The sequence below is a fragment of the Schistosoma mansoni genome, chromosome 1 (genome assembly GCF_000237925.1).
Source record: "Schistosoma mansoni strain Puerto Rico chromosome 1, complete genome".
Lineage (NCBI taxonomy): Eukaryota > Metazoa > Platyhelminthes > Trematoda > Strigeidida > Schistosomatidae > Schistosoma > Schistosoma mansoni.
In genome coordinates, this window is record NC_031495.1 from 9538999 (window position 1) to 9557260 (window position 18262).

The following is an 18262-nucleotide window of genomic DNA, read 5'->3' on the forward strand; positions in this document are numbered from 1 at the left end:
AGAAATACAGCAATTACACAAAAGTACCTTTGAAAAGTCGCGTTTTACTAAGATTTTGACTAAACTCCTTTACTGTGAACTGTTCATTTAAACAATCACTCACAAGATATATGTTTCGATAAATTTAAGTATTTAATTTTAGATGGTAAATATTTGTGTTATGCATGTTTACACTAATAGACCACACAGTCGCAGCTAACATAATTTCGTTTAATTCATAGAATCACCAGTGTAAGCAATTTGGCTTTATATAGAACTCTCACTAATATTAAGTGGTTAAAGTCTACTTGTTAGAATCCAGAATCTAGATTTCACACCAGTTGGTATTTATTGATATGCCATATTTGTAATCATGAAGAATTCCACTAGTAATAATGATTGGTTCCCATAATTTTAGTCCACCAACTGACATTAGTTAGGCTACCACTGGAAACTTGAAAGAAATAGACAGCCGTTCTCTTCTCTTATGGGACTCCAAAACGGATCGCATCCACAACTGCGAATCCGAGAGCTGAACTTATGGCCTTCGAACACTTAAACCCTAGACTACTGAAGAAGCACTCAACGGTAGTAATATCAATCCAAGGTATTGTATAACCGTCATCAATTGCGTAATACATATCTGACATGGTTTTGCCCTACTAGTCATGGCTTTCCATTAGAACTACAGGAGTTACTGTTAGTTATGTCCATAACTAACCAATCAAATCGTTGCTTAAGCTCCCACCACGTCAATCTGGTCTGATGTGTCTGTAAACTATCCCTGTTGCATGTCACCTACCAATTGAAAGACATTATTATCCTATTATATTAGTGTGACTCATAAATTTTATTCATTTAATAAGACACGCAATACTGGTCGGTATGTTTGTGCGTTTTACTTAATGACTGTAATTCTCTAATTATTGTACTAATTTAATTGTTTTTATGTTTAGAAACAGATAAAGTTTAAAGCCAAGTTGTCCTTGTTCTGACTATAAGCTTTCACATAGACTCTGGGATCGCCAGTATCGTGTTTACAGTTTAATAGTATATCTGTAGGACAAAATAAATCCTACAGTTACATCTTCGAGCTAATCAGTAGTGACCACTTGATTATTACCAGTATAGGGGGAGTTTGTGATTCACAATATGAAAGTTTCATAATTTCCATCGATCCCCTTATACTGAAAATTGTTGAAGTATTGATTAATTTACATTGAAATTAATTTTCACATTCTGTTAATAGTGTAATGTAATTGTGAAAGCGACGGTTGCAGCATGTTTACTTCATTTCATAGTATTATTTATTATGGATTTATGTAAACATAATTCTAACCATAGTTTATATGAAGTGATTTAACGATAGGTAAGCCATATTAGGTATATTACTATGTTGTTGTATCAAATACTCATATTAAAAAGTATTAAATAATTTTTATTGAAATGATCTAAATACCGGATGTTCCTTGTATCCATGTGAACCAAGTTTTACTATTCACGCTCTAATCAATTTTAGAATAAACAGTAAAATTTTCAAATCATTTGATAATACTGTTGAAATTATGCATGGTTTTTATTTAAGTAACTACAGAATTTATATAGGAATAATATATACTTGTAAAATCTCAGCGAATGAATTTGTAGTAAATCCAACGTTTCCTTGAAAAAGCTTGGACCAGATTGCCAGGCGAAACGTTGGATTTACTACAAATTCATTCGCTGAGATTTTACAAATATATATTATTCCTATATAATGTCTTACATCAACTCGGTGCTCAAATGCTGTGAAACTATTCGCTCTAATTTAGACGAGAGTTCTTATATAACTACAGAATTGTACTGTTTATCCATTATAAAGTAACTTCTTTCTACATATTTATGTGGTAAATGAAATACTTGGCTATTTTAAAGGTAATTTTGATTGCAAACAAAAAAAACTGTTTGTTGTGTACTGAAGCCAGATAGTTTAGACATTCTGAACGAATAAAGTAAGTCTTGGTTACTCATATCGTCCAGGGTTATATTCCTTCAGTTTACTTCGATAGTTTTATTGCACAAACATAATTACCTGTTAGTGCTCAGATCATATTCACATCTATGTAACCCCTAGTAACTCTATGTTATTAACACAGAAAGTTTGTGGAGATTGTTCATTGTCAAAATGGTTTGTATCACATACTGATTTTAGTTAGACAACTGATAAAAATAAAAGGGTTAAAGTCAGCCACTGAAGTAAAAAATTACAAATAAAACAGTTTTTCATAAGCTTCTTGAGCATGAAATTGTCGTGCATTTACTGGTGACTTCTGAAAAACATTCTCACCGAAAGTCGTGATCAGTGAATAGCAGTGGATGAATGTAACATAATATCACGAATCGACTGAAGCTGTGGATCAACGATTCTTAGCGTTATAGTGGATACTTACTGAGCCGGCATCCAACTATTGAAATTACTATAATATCCACAAGACCCCTTCTGATATTAATCCACATATGCTCACTAGTGACTGGCTTCAAGAGGTATTTCCTGGAGCTGGATATTTTAGTAAAAGTATACTATACTGACGACTTTGGGTGACTGACCTATTAACCAATCAGAAAACAATAACTAGTTTAGTTATAAAACAATGAAAAGGATCGGTTGAAGTTAGACATTAACACCGTTGGAATACCTCTTGAAGCCAGTCACTAGTGAGCATATGTGTTATGACTTGACCTAGCCGTCGCCAATTGTTATGTTTTGATCAAGGTCGTCGCTAATTCGTTATGACCTTACAAATTAACAAGGACGTAATTCGCGTAAATTATCCACCAATGGAATACGACTTCTACGACCTTAAAACTGTGACAATGACGTTCGAGTAGTATGAGTAATCTAGCGTCCTTATTGGTCCTTAATCCGCCTAGCCCGTCCACTTGAGTCCAAAACACCAATAGCAGCTGCTGTAATGCGAACCGTTTATTCCAAGCATACTTTGTTTATATACCAGACAAACAGACCACACCACACCATAAAATAGAAAATAATATTTGTACAAAACCAAGCCAAATGTGGCTGTAAGCGTGGGAGACAGTATTCAATAAACCGAGTATAATTTAGGGACAATAAATCATATAATAATAATCAATAGGTCAAAATGAAGCTTGTAATAAGATGAATATAGATATACATAATCTAGTTACTGGATAGTTATACGATAGGAATATAAATAGAATAATAGTCCAATAATAGGTACCGTAAGTTATCCGTACTTACTTCTTTCCTAGTATATAACAATATGTTTATTAATATCAGAAGGGGTCTTTTGGATATTATAGTAATTTCAATAGTTGGATGCCGGCTCAGTGGTCTAGAGGTTAAGCGCTCTCGCGCAAGACTGATAGGTTCGGGGTTCGAATCTGGCGAGGAGGGATCGTGGATGCTCACTGTTGAGGAGTCCCACAATAGGACAAGACGGCCGTCCAGTGATTTCAGGTTTTCTATGGTGGTCTGACTTCAATTGACTCATGATCTTAATTATTGAAATTACTATAATATCCACAAAACCCCTTCTGATATCAATATGATAGTGTTGAACACATCCAATACCTAATTCTGTTTCTGTAGATTGTATACAACAGGCTAATCTTCACCATAAATCCTTAATTCTAAAACTAACCTATTCGTGGTGGCACCACGTGGTGGATGAAACAACCAGACAAAGCCTCTTATATTTTCGAGCAAAGTTCATTCAGAATATTTTAACATAGTAGCCGATGTGAGTTTAAGATAAAAACTCTAACTCTAAACCCTAAATTTCTAACCCCAAGAAAAAACAACGTGGGGATTCATAAAAAATCTACTTGGATTATTTTAGGAGTTCAAGAATATGGACAATTTATGGCCGTAAGAACGAGCTTATAAGTGGTTGTTTTTGCTATTTACAGATAGTGTAACCTATAAAAGACATCAGTAGACTTACTAATCCATAAAATATCCATTTGTAAAATCCGTTTTCTGATGGATTAGGAACTAGCTGGAAATTAGTTGCAGTTGTTTTAATCTCATCCCTATACTGTAGTTTAACCAAAATCTGTAATAAGTTTGTTGATAATAATATCAGGTCACTGTAAAAAGGAATAACACTGAACGAAGTACACAAAAGTACTATTCCTAATCAAAAACCTCTATAACTGATTTTGATCCATGTCATTCATTGTTGTAAGGTAATATATTCAGATGTTCAATAGATATGTTATGATAAAAGAAACTGAGTTTTCTAAGAAACGTCAGGAACCAGCAACATAGATATTACTAAAAGTAATCTGAATCAATACGTCTTAAATATCATTGAGAATGAGTGCAAATATCGAATCGATACTGATTATCTTTTAATCAAAAATCATCAACTTAGCCAATGGTTTTATGAAATCAATCAATCAGACACAAAGTATCATTCTCAAGTTTACAGTGCTCATGATAATCTTTTGAGTCATAACATCCTTGTTTATGTTATGGAATGGAGCGAAGTATATTCTGAGGAGAAAAACATAGTACTTTCAAGCTCAAAACATACACATTACACTAGTTTAAAGACTTCGTCACGGAGCCCATCTATGAAATATCCTTAAAATTGTAAAATTTTTGCTTCAATAATATGACTAGTAATTAAAATGAAAACTCTAACTTCAAATGAACTTCCAACCACAACTTTCTGGTTACGGATATTTTTAACCTAATTTGTTCAGTATTGTTATGTATAATTTAACGTCAGATATAATTTTGTTCACTAAGAAAATCGTAAGATGTATAATCATTAGACTAATCAATGTCAATCAAATGGTTTATTCAACAGAATATTAAACCAATTAAATGTTTAGCTAATAAACAAGTAGTTTATAAATCAATGAAGGAAACCATATCATGTAAAGTAGACTGGTTTATTAGTATCGTATAATGAATAACTGATTTAGTGATTTATTGATTCCTCTATGGAATGTAGTATTAGCAAAAGTACCTGACACAATATGAGCATTGTATGTGATAACATGTGTGAATGAAATATTGCAATGTGCTTTTGTGTATGTGCGTGTGTGTGTAGCTGAAAGAAAATACACTTGATACAGTATTGTTTGACAACTGAAAACAAATTATGAATGATCATGTTTAACTGTGAAGATAATTTTCATCATGGAATGACTTTATCTAAAGAGCTAATGAAAATTAAAGAGCACTAGGTGGTCTAAAAGCTTTATTTTTAAACCCCATAGAAGTATATATTCAAGACCTCATTAGGAATCGAACCCAGAGATCTTCAAATTTCTTAGTAAAGGTCATACTGTAGTGTGGTCTACTTATATCCATATAAGTAGTATGTGGCGATGGTCAGACATAGAATGTATTTTGGCAGAAGACCGATGAGGAAAGAACTGAAACGAAGCGCAATTGGTAGGAAAATGCATGAACAATGAAATTAGAGATGAATTAATATTTACAGAAGGAACAGTGAAGAATGAGACAAGTGGTTGTTAATTTGCAAATTAACTGTTCACTGTATGGTTATCAGAATTTAGTGAGATAGTCTGTAATTTGTGTCTTAATGCATTCAATTGTCCCTAGCCGCGTTTTGTTCACTTCATATTAAAGCACTTTGATCACCCAGAGATATAAAGTTCCTAGAGTCTATTGTTGGTGAGTTCTTCAGTGAGTTCTTCTAAGGTTTTTCAAATGAGAACCAATAAAGCTTTTCAGTAAACCTTAGTTGTAAATAGTTTGTCAGATAAAATAAAATAAAAATGTTAGTGATGATTTTAGATCAGAAGGGGTTTTGTGGAGATTTCAGTATTTTCATAGTTGAAATCATGAATCATCATATGCTCAGTAGTGACTGACTTCAAGAGATATTTCCTAGAGTTCTAGTGGAAAGCAGTGACCAGTGGAGTTCAACCACGTCTGTTGTAGAGATATCAACTGACTGAAGACAATTGGTGAACGGTTACTCAAACTTCATGGATTGGTTGAAGTGAGACATTCACACCGTTTGATGCCGGCTCATTGGTCTATCGGTTAAGTGCTCTGGCGCGAGACTTATATATCCTGGGTTCGAATCTCGCGAGGCAGGATCGTGGATTCGCACTGCTGAGGAGTCCCACAATAAAGCGGAACTACCGTCCAGTGCTTCCAGATTTTCCATGGTTGTCTAGCTTCAGTTGACTCATGATTTCAACTATGAAAATAATAATAATTTGTAGATGAAGTACTCAGTAACTATTTGTTATTATAAACCTATTCTTCTTTGATATTCATTACTTAAAAGAATTCTTTTCGTAAACAAAGGTAATCAATTAGAGACATTGATATTTTGTTTGTCAGAAGTCCATTTCAGTAGTAGCTTAAGTAAATAAAAATGTAGAAAAGATTGAATGAACAATAAATTTTCGAAGGATTGTAAATTTATTTAATCGTCCATTATGAATTAACTGTGAAGAAATCCAAGACTATGAAGCCAACTAACTCAATAAAATAAACAGATATTGGTATAAAGTCTACTTAAAATATTGATCAGTTAATGAGCTAGTGTCGTTATAGTCGTTCATTCAATGTTGATAAAAATTAGTATATTTTAAAGTCATGAAACACTGTCATGATTTAGAAACTCACTAATCATATTGAATAAATGTTGCATTGCATCATAAGTTATTCAATGTTTGGAATGTGAAATATAAGATTCGAACTGACTTATGTTAAGACACTGTACTGACTAAGAACGGTGAAGGTTCTAAAATCCAGCATATAAGGGTGCACATTTTCGCACAGAGTTCGTTTAGGACAAAACAACCAACCAGTGATTCATAATTTACAATGATGTTTTAGTCAAATTCAGTTTGGAATGAAAATTCTTTTCTGTTTTATGTAAACATTTTCACAAAAATCTCCCTATTAAATAATTTAAACTGATTACAAGTGGATGAGTAAGAGAGGTTCGGTCAACTAATGGTTACACAACAAAATGGATGCAATATGGAGCTTAGTATGATACACTTTCAATATCTTTGCAAATATATATTTTAGAAACCTTTGTTAAATTAACACGCTACGCATGTACAGTTATTTAGATTGCAAGTTCATTAAGGCAATATTAAGTATTTGAAAATGAAATGAACTCATATGTTTTGTTTTAATTACTCGAACTGAGAGTGAATAAGATTCGGATTTGGAGTAACAGATGTAGGTAACTTAGTTGTGTAAAAAAATTGACTGTAAGCCAACATTACAGACTAATATTGTTTATAAACCAACCTGGATCATTACGGAAGTAACTAATTATTGATCTGTGAATATTAATGGTAGTGGATGATTTAATATTTCCTAAGGTTTCATTCTTTTCAAGTTAACCCATTATATTTATTGCAAAATAAGAACCCAATCACTCAAAAATCCGTTAATCAGGTTAATTAGCTTTATCTCTGTAGTCCATGCCCATGCTCTCCAAACCACTTAATTTTACTTTTTACCGAAAGTTTGTTGATGTATTGCAATTTTTAAAATTCTCCGTTAAACAAACTAAATGATAAATCTATTAATTCAAGTGCGTACAGACGAGACTTGCCAGAATACATAATGCTCTCAATTCGCGGTCATTAGACACTAAAGCAAACTTCGAAACATGTTACTCTGATAAACCAAGAAATATTGACTTGAATAAGAAGAGAAGTATATATCAAAAATATTTAGTGAAATGAGTTACCTCGAGTTTTGTCGGTAACTATATTCATAAGACGAACAAGAACTTAGGAAAATTGTGTATTCGTAAGATGTTTCTACTTTGTGAGCGACAATTCGAAAGAGATTGACTTACCCTTAGAAATTAATCAAGACTGTAAAATGACGTTTTTCGGTGTCAATCTTTATTTGTTATACTCCAGATTAACCATAGGTATGGTAATTAATCTTATTGCACCACCTTTTGTGTAGTTGCAAACTCATCTTCCTTTTAGTAATTAGAGTGTTGTCAGTTATCTTTACCAAATAACCAATAATCACTTCATCGATTGAGGAAAAGATCAGCCAAAGTCAACTAATAGCTATTTTTATCACATCCTTTTGATAAAAACTACTTGGTGAAATAGAACTAGATCATTTAAAATTATGCATCACAACCCATTACATTTTCGTAACATTGCTCAAACCGAATTACTACATATAACGTACAATATCGAACTCCTAGCCGAAAACCTCGATCATTTCATTCTAACCAAGTTTGTGATGTTTTTTTTTCTCTCTCTTATGACAATATGAAATCATATAAAAAGACTATGGATTTCCAACACTTTCCTATCTTACTTTCAGGTATTCAATAGTGTTCTGGCCTACATCGACATATGAATCCAACTTCCTTATCTGTTTCTTGATAGTTTAATACTTTTGTGACCAGGATTTGCTTATTCACAAACTATATTTTGAAGCATTATAGAGTATTTATCAACTGATTTTCTAGACTATGACCTTTTTAAATGCCAAAACATTTATTAATTGTATCACATTATTTGAATTTTTTCATCACTACTACTATTCATATTACTAGTACTATTATTGTTTTATCAAAGTTTTCACGTTTTTCCAACAAAAGTACTTGCTGAATCTCATAAAAATACTATAAAATATATTCAATACTATACAGAAAAAGCAAGCAGATACCACTTATATTATTTGAATGGATCTGTAAGTTGTCTTGTAACTTTGATAATTTTCATAGTTGAAATCATGAGTCAATTGAAGCTAGACCACCATGGAAAACCTGGAAGCACTGGATGGCCCTTTCGTTCTATTTTGGGGCTCCTTAGCAGTACGCATCCACGACCTCGTCTTCGCGAGAATCGAATCCAGGACCTACCAGTCTCGCGCCAGAGCACTTAACCGATAGACCACTGAGCCGGCATCCGATAGTGTTAATATCTAACTTCAATCAATCCACGAAGTTAAACAACCGTTCACCAATTGTCTTCAGTCAGTTCCTATCTCACAACAGATGTGGTTGAATTCCACTGGTCACTACTTCTCACTAGAACTCCAGGAGGAGGAGTCCCACAATAAGACGGAACGGCCGTCCAGTGCTTTCAGGTTTTCCTTGGTGGTCTAGCTTCAATTGACTAATTTCAACTATGAAAATACTGAAATCTCCACAAAACTCCTTTTGATATTATTATTATGAACTGTAAATTATTCTAAGTACAGTGTAATTCTTCAATGAGTATTCAAATATTCCATATATACAAAATAAATTCCTTTTTTTTACAAGGTGTTTTGGAAAAGCGTATTCTTACAAAAATCCTATGTGCTTATTCATTGCCAATTAATACAATGAAATTATGTGCACAAAGAATGGAAGATGATAAATCTAGCAGAACATATAATATCTCATTAACATTTCTTGATGGTATTCGATGTATGTCAATGATTTGGATTATTGGTGGACATATACTACTCCATGGTTATAAGTTGACAAGTGAGTTCAGTTGGTTCGAACACATCACTTATGACTGTAAATATTTTAAGTCCGATTATCAATTAGTATAACGGTTTTGCTTTACAGGTAAAAATTATAAACTATACTGAAACGTTTTAAGTAAAGATGCTATCGTTATCTATGACCATATGACGACTTTTCTCAAGATCCCAACGTTATAACTAATCTTGAAATATTAAGTTATTTAGACAAATAATCATATTGAAAAGTGTTGATTGACACATTTGGATAAAAAATCGACTAAACTTACTGCTAATTGCCTGATTAGTGTCAATATGTTAAATTTGTATAAGACTAGTCACAGTTCGAATAATTCAATGGTCATACACCTTATGATAACATAACATGTCAAATTTGTATGAGACTAGTCACATCTCGAATAATTCAATGGCAATACACCTTATGATAACATTTAATGATGCGGATTTTAAACTCATAAGAATATCAGTTCTGTCAAAAATAAATATATGCCTTGCAAACAAGTGTTTTGATGCTAGCATGAAACCTATGTTTAAGATTTCCTGTTAACTTCTTAGAGCTATTCAATACATATATCTATCTGATTATAGGATTCCGTTTGGTATGGTAACACATTTGAAGTGAACAAAGAAGTGTCATTTAAAAGTAGTTTCCTTTAGAGAATGTTTACATGGTTCAGTGTTATTTGAATGCCGCTTAATTTTGTTTTAAAACAGACTCATTAGATTTTCAGGCTTACACAGCCTTGATTTCATATGTCAAGTAACTGTGTTTGAAAATAAGAATCATATTTTACTAATTCAATAATTTAGTGATATTGTGACCCGGGGGTTAAATTACGGTTTGAAAAACACAGAGCAAAGTGAAATGTACTATTTGTGAATCTACTTGAGTCAATAATGAGTAGTATGATATTTAGGCTAACAATTCTAAGGATATCTATTTGTAGTACTTTGTTTTGTCCTCGCAATAGTAAACTGTCATAAGTTAGTCGATATCCACTTCTACCAAATTTACATGAAAAGACTTGTCCAGTCCTAAGGTATCCAAATAGATATTTTTATGTATTTATTTGTGATTCTACAATACTATTCTACTTAACTAAAAAATACCATGCAATAAAGTTCAAATGTAAATTTTTTAAGTGAAATGGTATCTCGTTAGTGATGTTAGTTCAGATTCGATTTATTTCAAGAAGTGACTAAATTGAAATTATAGCTCATCAGTCTGAAAGTATCATGCTGTATATGTATTGTAGAATTATGGAATTTAATCCCGCGTAAGATAGTTTATTTGTGCTGTTATAGAATATTCAACTTGGATCCATGGTTTGTGAATTCTCGATGATTCACTAGATGACACTATTTTGTGCTTAAAATTACCTACATAACTCACAAACATTAATTTAAAGCCAATGAAACCGGAGAATTATAACTGCAAATTTTATAGTTATATATCACAGATGAATCGTATTTGGGTAATCTCAGGAAACTCGATAACATCAAATAGGTGTTTGATTCCATAATGAAACTATTAAGTAACGCGTATCGGTGACATTATAAGATATGAGAGTCTGAACCTCTAGATCATGTGGCAAGTTGGAACACAATATATATGGGAATTCAGTTAATTCCCAATATTGACTAAAGATCTTGGGCTCGATTCTTGGAGGGGCAGTGGATTCCTACTGAGAAAAAGGTCCATATAAAAACAGAATGGCCAACTAGTGTTTCTGAATTTTGTTCCACTATGGAAAATTCTAGTATTTAAAATCTGCATAACCATTAATACAACAACTGGAAATGTTAAAGTCCACTTGAAATTGTATTTTCTTTTCAAAAAAAAACAACATTACTTTAGATAATTTAATGATATTAGCTGGTGAATTTCGACGTATTTGGCTATTCGGAATGTATTTCAATGGACATTTAGCTCCCGATATCTTCTTTTTTATGTCGTGAGTATATTTTAATCTGCGTTGTTTTAAACATTTCTTTATATAGAGATTTGTAAGTTTTCAATTCAATAATAAGAGTAAGGTGGATCCTGTCAGTGAGATGTACCTACATCCTAGTATAAATATTCGCATTAGAACTCGAATCCAGTACCTATCGTTAATACCACTATTAGTGTGGGTTTAAGCTATCCTATTGTTGATATTTGGATCCATCTTTGTTGCGATATGTGTAATTCATCTATTTTAAGTAAATTTAACATAATGTCTATATCGAGGCAGTCCAAAAAAAAGTGCACGTACAGCAACAACAACTTATCATGTTCCGTTTGATACATACAAGCCAACTTCAAATAAATCAATCGAAAGTGTTTAGACTTCATTTCTGACTATATTACTTTTTGGGAGTAGCAATGATTATAAAGTACATAGAAATATAACTGGTTAAAAGTTTATATTTTCTGTCAACTATTTGATTTTGAACGATATTGAATGTAAATCAGTTTCTAAACCGTTAGCAGTTATCGATTAAAGTAATTAATCAATCTGAAGAGTAGATATTTCTGTGATAAAGAGGCGGGATCATCTATAGAACTACTGAATTAACCAGGAAGCACTGTACCAATATTTCATTTTAATCTACGACTACTCTAGTGTGCCCCCAAATGCCCTGGTACGGACGATAGTGGGGAGAGTCCGCTCTCCCTCTCGAAATGCTCTCACATGGCCACGCGTATATAGCTTCTGACAGGGAAGTCTTTACTCGCTGCCTTCTCGTGGCGGGGTGTTGTTTACAAAATTGAGAGGACGGAAAGCGAATGTCCGGCGCTTTAAACAAGTTGGTGGGTATGGAGGATCTACATAGGGGAGTTGGAAAACCTTGATTCCAAACCAATGGTGCACATGGGCTGGCTCCAGTATCCTGAAGGAACAAATGGCGTATGAATCAATCGTTCGTCACCGGACACCATGGGACTACATCTCCTCACGATGCTCCACTGCCTTGTGGATCAGACCTTTAGGTCGAAGGCTCCAGGTGTGGCCCCCTAAGAAAACCACCTGCTTCGATTTGGGCACCTGGGCAGTATCACAGCCCTCACACAAATCAAATGAGATTTGTACGGCGCATATGTATTCGGTGCCCCTTTGTACCAATATTTATGTGTTCAAATAAGTAAATAAATAAAACTCTTTAGTGTCTATTCATAAACTACCCAATTAAGTATCCCTTTTAACTGTTCGTTTATTAAACTGTAATTAACCACTTGATTATTCATAGTTTATGGGACTATAAATCATGGCGATTTTCTATTTTTATTCAGGGGTTTATTAATGTGTTATCTATGTATGGGACGATTAACAAATTTAATTGGTGTGAAAAACCATATGAAATTTTGGTCAATGTTAATCGTACATCGTTTTATCAGGTAGGATAGTTAATTTCATAAACTGGTTCTAAATATTAGTAGAGATAGTAGGGGAATTTAGATTGTACTGGAAGTTTATTTCATTTTTATTTTAGAAATGGATCCAATATCTTTGAACTAACAAACTTCAACTATAATTATAATATACATTCAGTAAATGATAAACATTTAAAAATAGAGAAAACATGATTCTGAATAGTGGAAAAATCTAAATAGGCAGTCAATAAAGATCCATAATTTTAGAACACTTGTGTAATGAATATAAGAACTTTCTTCTAAATTTGGTCGAGTTGATGTGGGAAGAGGAGGAAGAATGCATTTGTAAAATCATAAAGATCATAATTCCTTGAAAAAGTTTGGGACCAGATCATCAGGCGAAACGTTGAATTTACTTCAAATTCATCCGTTGAGACTTTACAAACACATTCTTCCTCCTTAACATGTGTTATAATTTTTGATTCTATCAATTATCACGTAACAAGATCGCCGATCAATTCACTGAATTATACGACCTTGACTCTGTACTAAAATTACTTACGAGTTCTCTTTTAAACAGGGATATATACATATTATCTGATAGGAGACCCTGCTTTAACATAGGTTTCACATTACTCGGTGTAATAAAAATGTTAAGAGAACTGATATTCCATGGCAGATTCAATCCCATGTTACACAGTTTTACAATCATAGACATTACCAGTGAGCAACCTGAGCGTTGGCTGACATTGTAGAACTGCAATGTATTTACAACTAGTTGATATCAAGTCAAGAAGAACTTGAGATACATGATATTGGTCACTAATCAATGATCAATCAATAGTAAATTGTTGGATGTATTACAAATCTTGAAATTAGAAGTTTTTTCGAAAAATTGCATGAGACCTCTCTTTGGCTCATCAGTATTTTAAACTCAACTGAACTATTACATAATTATTTTGTACATATGGTTTAATTGATTAATTTCGAGTAAATATACATGCATTTGAAATGATAGAGGGAATTTACAAAGCTGAAGTGGATCCTTTCAATGTTATTGACTTTTCTCAGCTGGATAATAGTTAAAACTAACGATATACTCTGGAACGGCAATGAAAACTCTTCAATAAAATCATTTAACTTATTTTCTTCAAGAAAATCAACATACCCAGGTATTTTGATACGTTAATATACCTGATAGTAGTTCATTAGTTTTTAATTGTTTAGCTTCATAATCACCTCAATAGATGAACTCTAGTCTTATGTGAATTTAGTTTAATTTGATGAATGGTAAGTATATCTTTAGTAACATTAGAAGTTGTCTATTCAATATTTCTGTTTGGAAGGAAACAAGACTTGAAAGCTCTGTGAAATACCATAATCGATTTGATAAATTCATTGACATTTCATTTATATTATTTACAGTACAAATAAAAAATTTAATGGTACATTTTACTCACCTATCTTGCATTTTATTATTGAACTTAGACTTACTCCAGCTTACCTTGTTACAGTAATCTTCTTTACGGGTTTATTAAATCATATATATGATGGACCATTTTTTCCACAAGATATACATTCACCAGTAATAGAGAATTGTCGAAAATATTGGTATTTCTTGTATTTAACCAATGTAATCGATTTTCGGAATAGTGTAAGTCATCGATGTATATATTATTGTATATAATTTTAATCTATTTAAACAATTCTCTTAGGTAATAAGAACCAGACATCGCGGTTTTGGTTTAGATTTATTGATCAGTTAATGTACACATCTCATTTCTACAATAGATTATTCGGCTGAATCAATATCTCTGATTTTATCACTGTCTGATACAGATCTAATTTGAGATAAGATGGTGGTTTGAGGTGGTCAACAGGAAACCCTGGACCCGGGTTTCGTGCTACTTGGCATTCGTCAGCAAGGTGTACCTGTAATCTTGAGGGAACTGGTGCTCCCTGACGGATTCGATCCCGTGTCACTCAGCTTCATAGTCAGACGAGTGCCAAGTAGCACAAAACCCCGGTCCAGGGTTTCCTGTTGACCACCTCTAACCACCATCTTATCTCAACATAGTGCACGCAGTGTCTAGCCACCTAGACTAGTGGCCACATTGCAACTTGATCGATAGCATTCGATCAGTACTAAGAAGGACTTGACACACATGACATTGATCACCACCCAGTGATCAATCAATTGTGATTACAGGTCCAATTTCCAAAAAAAGAGTATTAGCTCCTTTAAGAATGTTAACACATGGGGATTAGAAAGAAATATAGTTCTAAAGTATCCTGTCGGTTGCGTCCAACCAACTAACAGAGAAAAATGAAATAGAAAGCCAGTCGAATTAAAAATTTCTATAGCTTACATCATCGATCAACTTTAGTAGAAAAAGAACCGTAGAAAATCAGGGAGAAATAGAGAGGTTTTTCATTACTGTATGATACTCAGCAATGTTAACTTTCCACTCTCCGAAACATAGAAGCCAGAATCTTCAGGTCTGCTGGTTTAACCTTAAAACCACTTGGCCGGCATCCAATAGTTTGCGTTTCAGACTGTAATAAATGTGAGTGCAGTACTAGTAGTGAGCGATTGTCTCACACTCAACATGCTTGAACTCTTTTGGACTCAACTTCTATCTAGAACTGCGGTAACTACATCTCGAAAGTAGTTATTAATTAGCACATGGTTATTATGATTACTATCATATTAACATAGTTTACTTACATTAAAGGTTTTCAAGTATATATATAGTCGTGACTTATAGTACCTGAGTTATGTTGTTATTAAACTGAAGATAAAGTCAGTATCAGAATTCCTTACAATAAAGCTTTTGGACTGGGTAAAATAATAGCTAAGACGTGCAATTTTAACGATATGACGTACTATGTTCATGAAAATCATTTTCGTGATTTTCATGAATGATTACTTCCAAAGTCTTTTCAATGTACAACTGTATTGACTTTCGAAATTTTCTATGTTTTAAACATTAGTCTGATGATCCGCAGTTCGATATCCAGCTGATTTAAGGATGCTTACTTCTGAGCAGTCTCATACTAGAAAGAAGCAGCTGTCCAGTGCTTCATAATTCTACCTGATTTTCTAACTAAAGTCGATCCCTTATGTCATATTTCAAATTAAAAATAAACACAACCAAATATAATGATGTCTTGATCAGTATATTCCATGATATACAAATGTTAAGCAATCTGAAGGAACCACTGTTGCGGTAATACTAGCCGTTTTAGTGCTAATAACAAGTAGTACAATCAATCTCTACTGATTTGGATCACTAGTACTATAGAACATCCGTTCACTACCCATATTATTTTACTGTTTCATATCAAAACTGTTAAATTTCAATTACTAATTTTTTAAAAAGATAATTTAAATCTCAAAATTATCCCCATGTAGTTTGAAGGATTCGCTAGCAGATATTTTCAAATCTTTCTCGATACAAGTTTATATTTCCCATTCTTTGTAACACTGAAACTATAAGGAGTTACCTGTAAAAGAATTAGATTACTAATGAGTGTTAGATTATTTAAATGAAGGTTTCAGTTTGCTAATTATTTATTTATGTTATAGTGGCTTTGCTTCGCTAATCGTTCACCTCGATAAACTTCATAATATAGATCTCAACGTTATTTGAAATCAGAAAGCAAAGAGAAGCGGCAACTACAGTTTATTATCGGCTAGCGCAGTTATGAGCATATCAAACGAATTTGGCGCAGAGAGGCGAACAAGTATATGCGAGCAGTTTTATAGTCAAATTGCATAAGAGCGCAGCAAGGCAAAGCAAAAGCTAATAATAGGATTTGAGTAAATATATACATGGGGAGGAGGATGAATCATACAGTGGAATTTAAGCAGTCAACATTTTGACTAGAGTTTGTCATGTGCTTTAGTGATCATAACAGTACAAAGAAATATACGAATTGTTACTGTTCAAAGAAGATTGTCTGTTAATTAAGGTAATAAAAGGACTTCACCAAAATTAACCATAATCGAAATTGGTTGCAGGTCATTTGCTATAATGTATCCAGCGTCAAGTTAGTCATAAGCAATGTAGAACATAGTATATAAGTACACCAGTTCAAGGCGTCGCAACTCGTTAGCACAGTAAGATGAAAATGTCAGTGTAATTTCACGAATATTTATTGTAACCAGTACATAGTTCAGTTTGGAAATACTTTATCATACTTATATCTATATAGTATAACACAAGTAAATGTGCACGAGTATTCGTGAAAATTTTGACTGCACATGCTAAACATGATGACCAGTAAATGTAAAATGTATTTTATCTGTGAAGATTACAAAAAAAGAAATTTTTTTCTTCACACCTACCAAAACTTTATCATAATACATCGATACCCTCAGTTGCTTATGTATTCTATTTTTTTTCAGTGTTTACAATGGTCATGGTATATTGCAAATGATATACAGTACACTGTAATTTTAGCCCCAATTTTTATAACTTTACTTGTGTGGTAAGTTGAATTAGTGATTTAAAATAGAAAACAAAAATAATTATTATCAGTATATGGTTGTGGAGATTGTTGAGATTATGAACCGATCAATATTACACTACACAACCATTGAAAACCTGAAGGCAGTGGAAGGCCGTTTCGTCCTATTAAATAATATTATTATTTGTAAACATATTTCCCCCCGAAAAGTTTCAATGATTGAGTAATTACCATTACAAATGAAATTACTTTTCATAAATGAAAACAAAGAAATACTTTTATTTGTGTATTATTAATGATTTGATTAATTATGTAATATTGTTAATGCATACTTGACTAGTCAAGGCCTAGTGACATTGTAGTGAACAAAAAACGGGTGCGGACAATGAAATATATTTAAGAACAAATTACAGACTATCTCACTAAATTCTGATAACCATACAGTGAACAGTTAATTTGCAAAATAAAAATCAATTGACTCAATCTTAACTGTTCCTTCTGAAAATATCAGTCCTTCTTTGATTTAATTGTTCATGCATTTTCCTACCGATTGCGCTTCATTCCTGTTCGTTTTTTATCGATCTTCTGCCAAAATACATTCTATGTCTGACCATCACCATACACTACTTATGTGGGTATAAGTAGACCACGTCACAATATAAATAACTTCTATTCATCATTGTTTTAGTAAATAGAAGAAAAGAAAATATTTTCCCAAAAAAATCTGACAAGAGTTAAAAATGATTGTCAATACATTGATTTGACGTCCAAGACGAATCGATAGGGAATAACACAAACAATAATATCATCAATTATACAGTAACAACTTACCCAGTAATTAAATTCATTTAGAATTGTTTGTTTGAATCTTCCCATCGATATGTTAGGACAGCAACTGGTCAGTCTCTAATTGGCATATGTGCAAACTGTGCGTATTGCCTCGATATAGCCTTAATTCACAAGCA

The 18262-nt window shown here is 32.8% G+C and overlaps 1 protein-coding gene across 1 annotated transcript in view; it reads left to right on the forward strand.

The window, feature by feature from the left end:
• Smp_162060 (hypothetical protein) overlaps positions 1-18262 on the forward strand; it is a 42736-nt gene that overhangs the window by 6694 nt on the left and 17780 nt on the right. The window contains exons 6-8 of the mRNA XM_018793183.1: positions 9261-9467; positions 11328-11424; positions 12701-12848. Of these exons, the coding sequence (XP_018647721.1) occupies positions 9261-9467; positions 11328-11424; positions 12701-12848 (452 nt within the window). The remainder of the gene's footprint in view (positions 1-9260; positions 9468-11327; positions 11425-12700; positions 12849-18262) is intronic.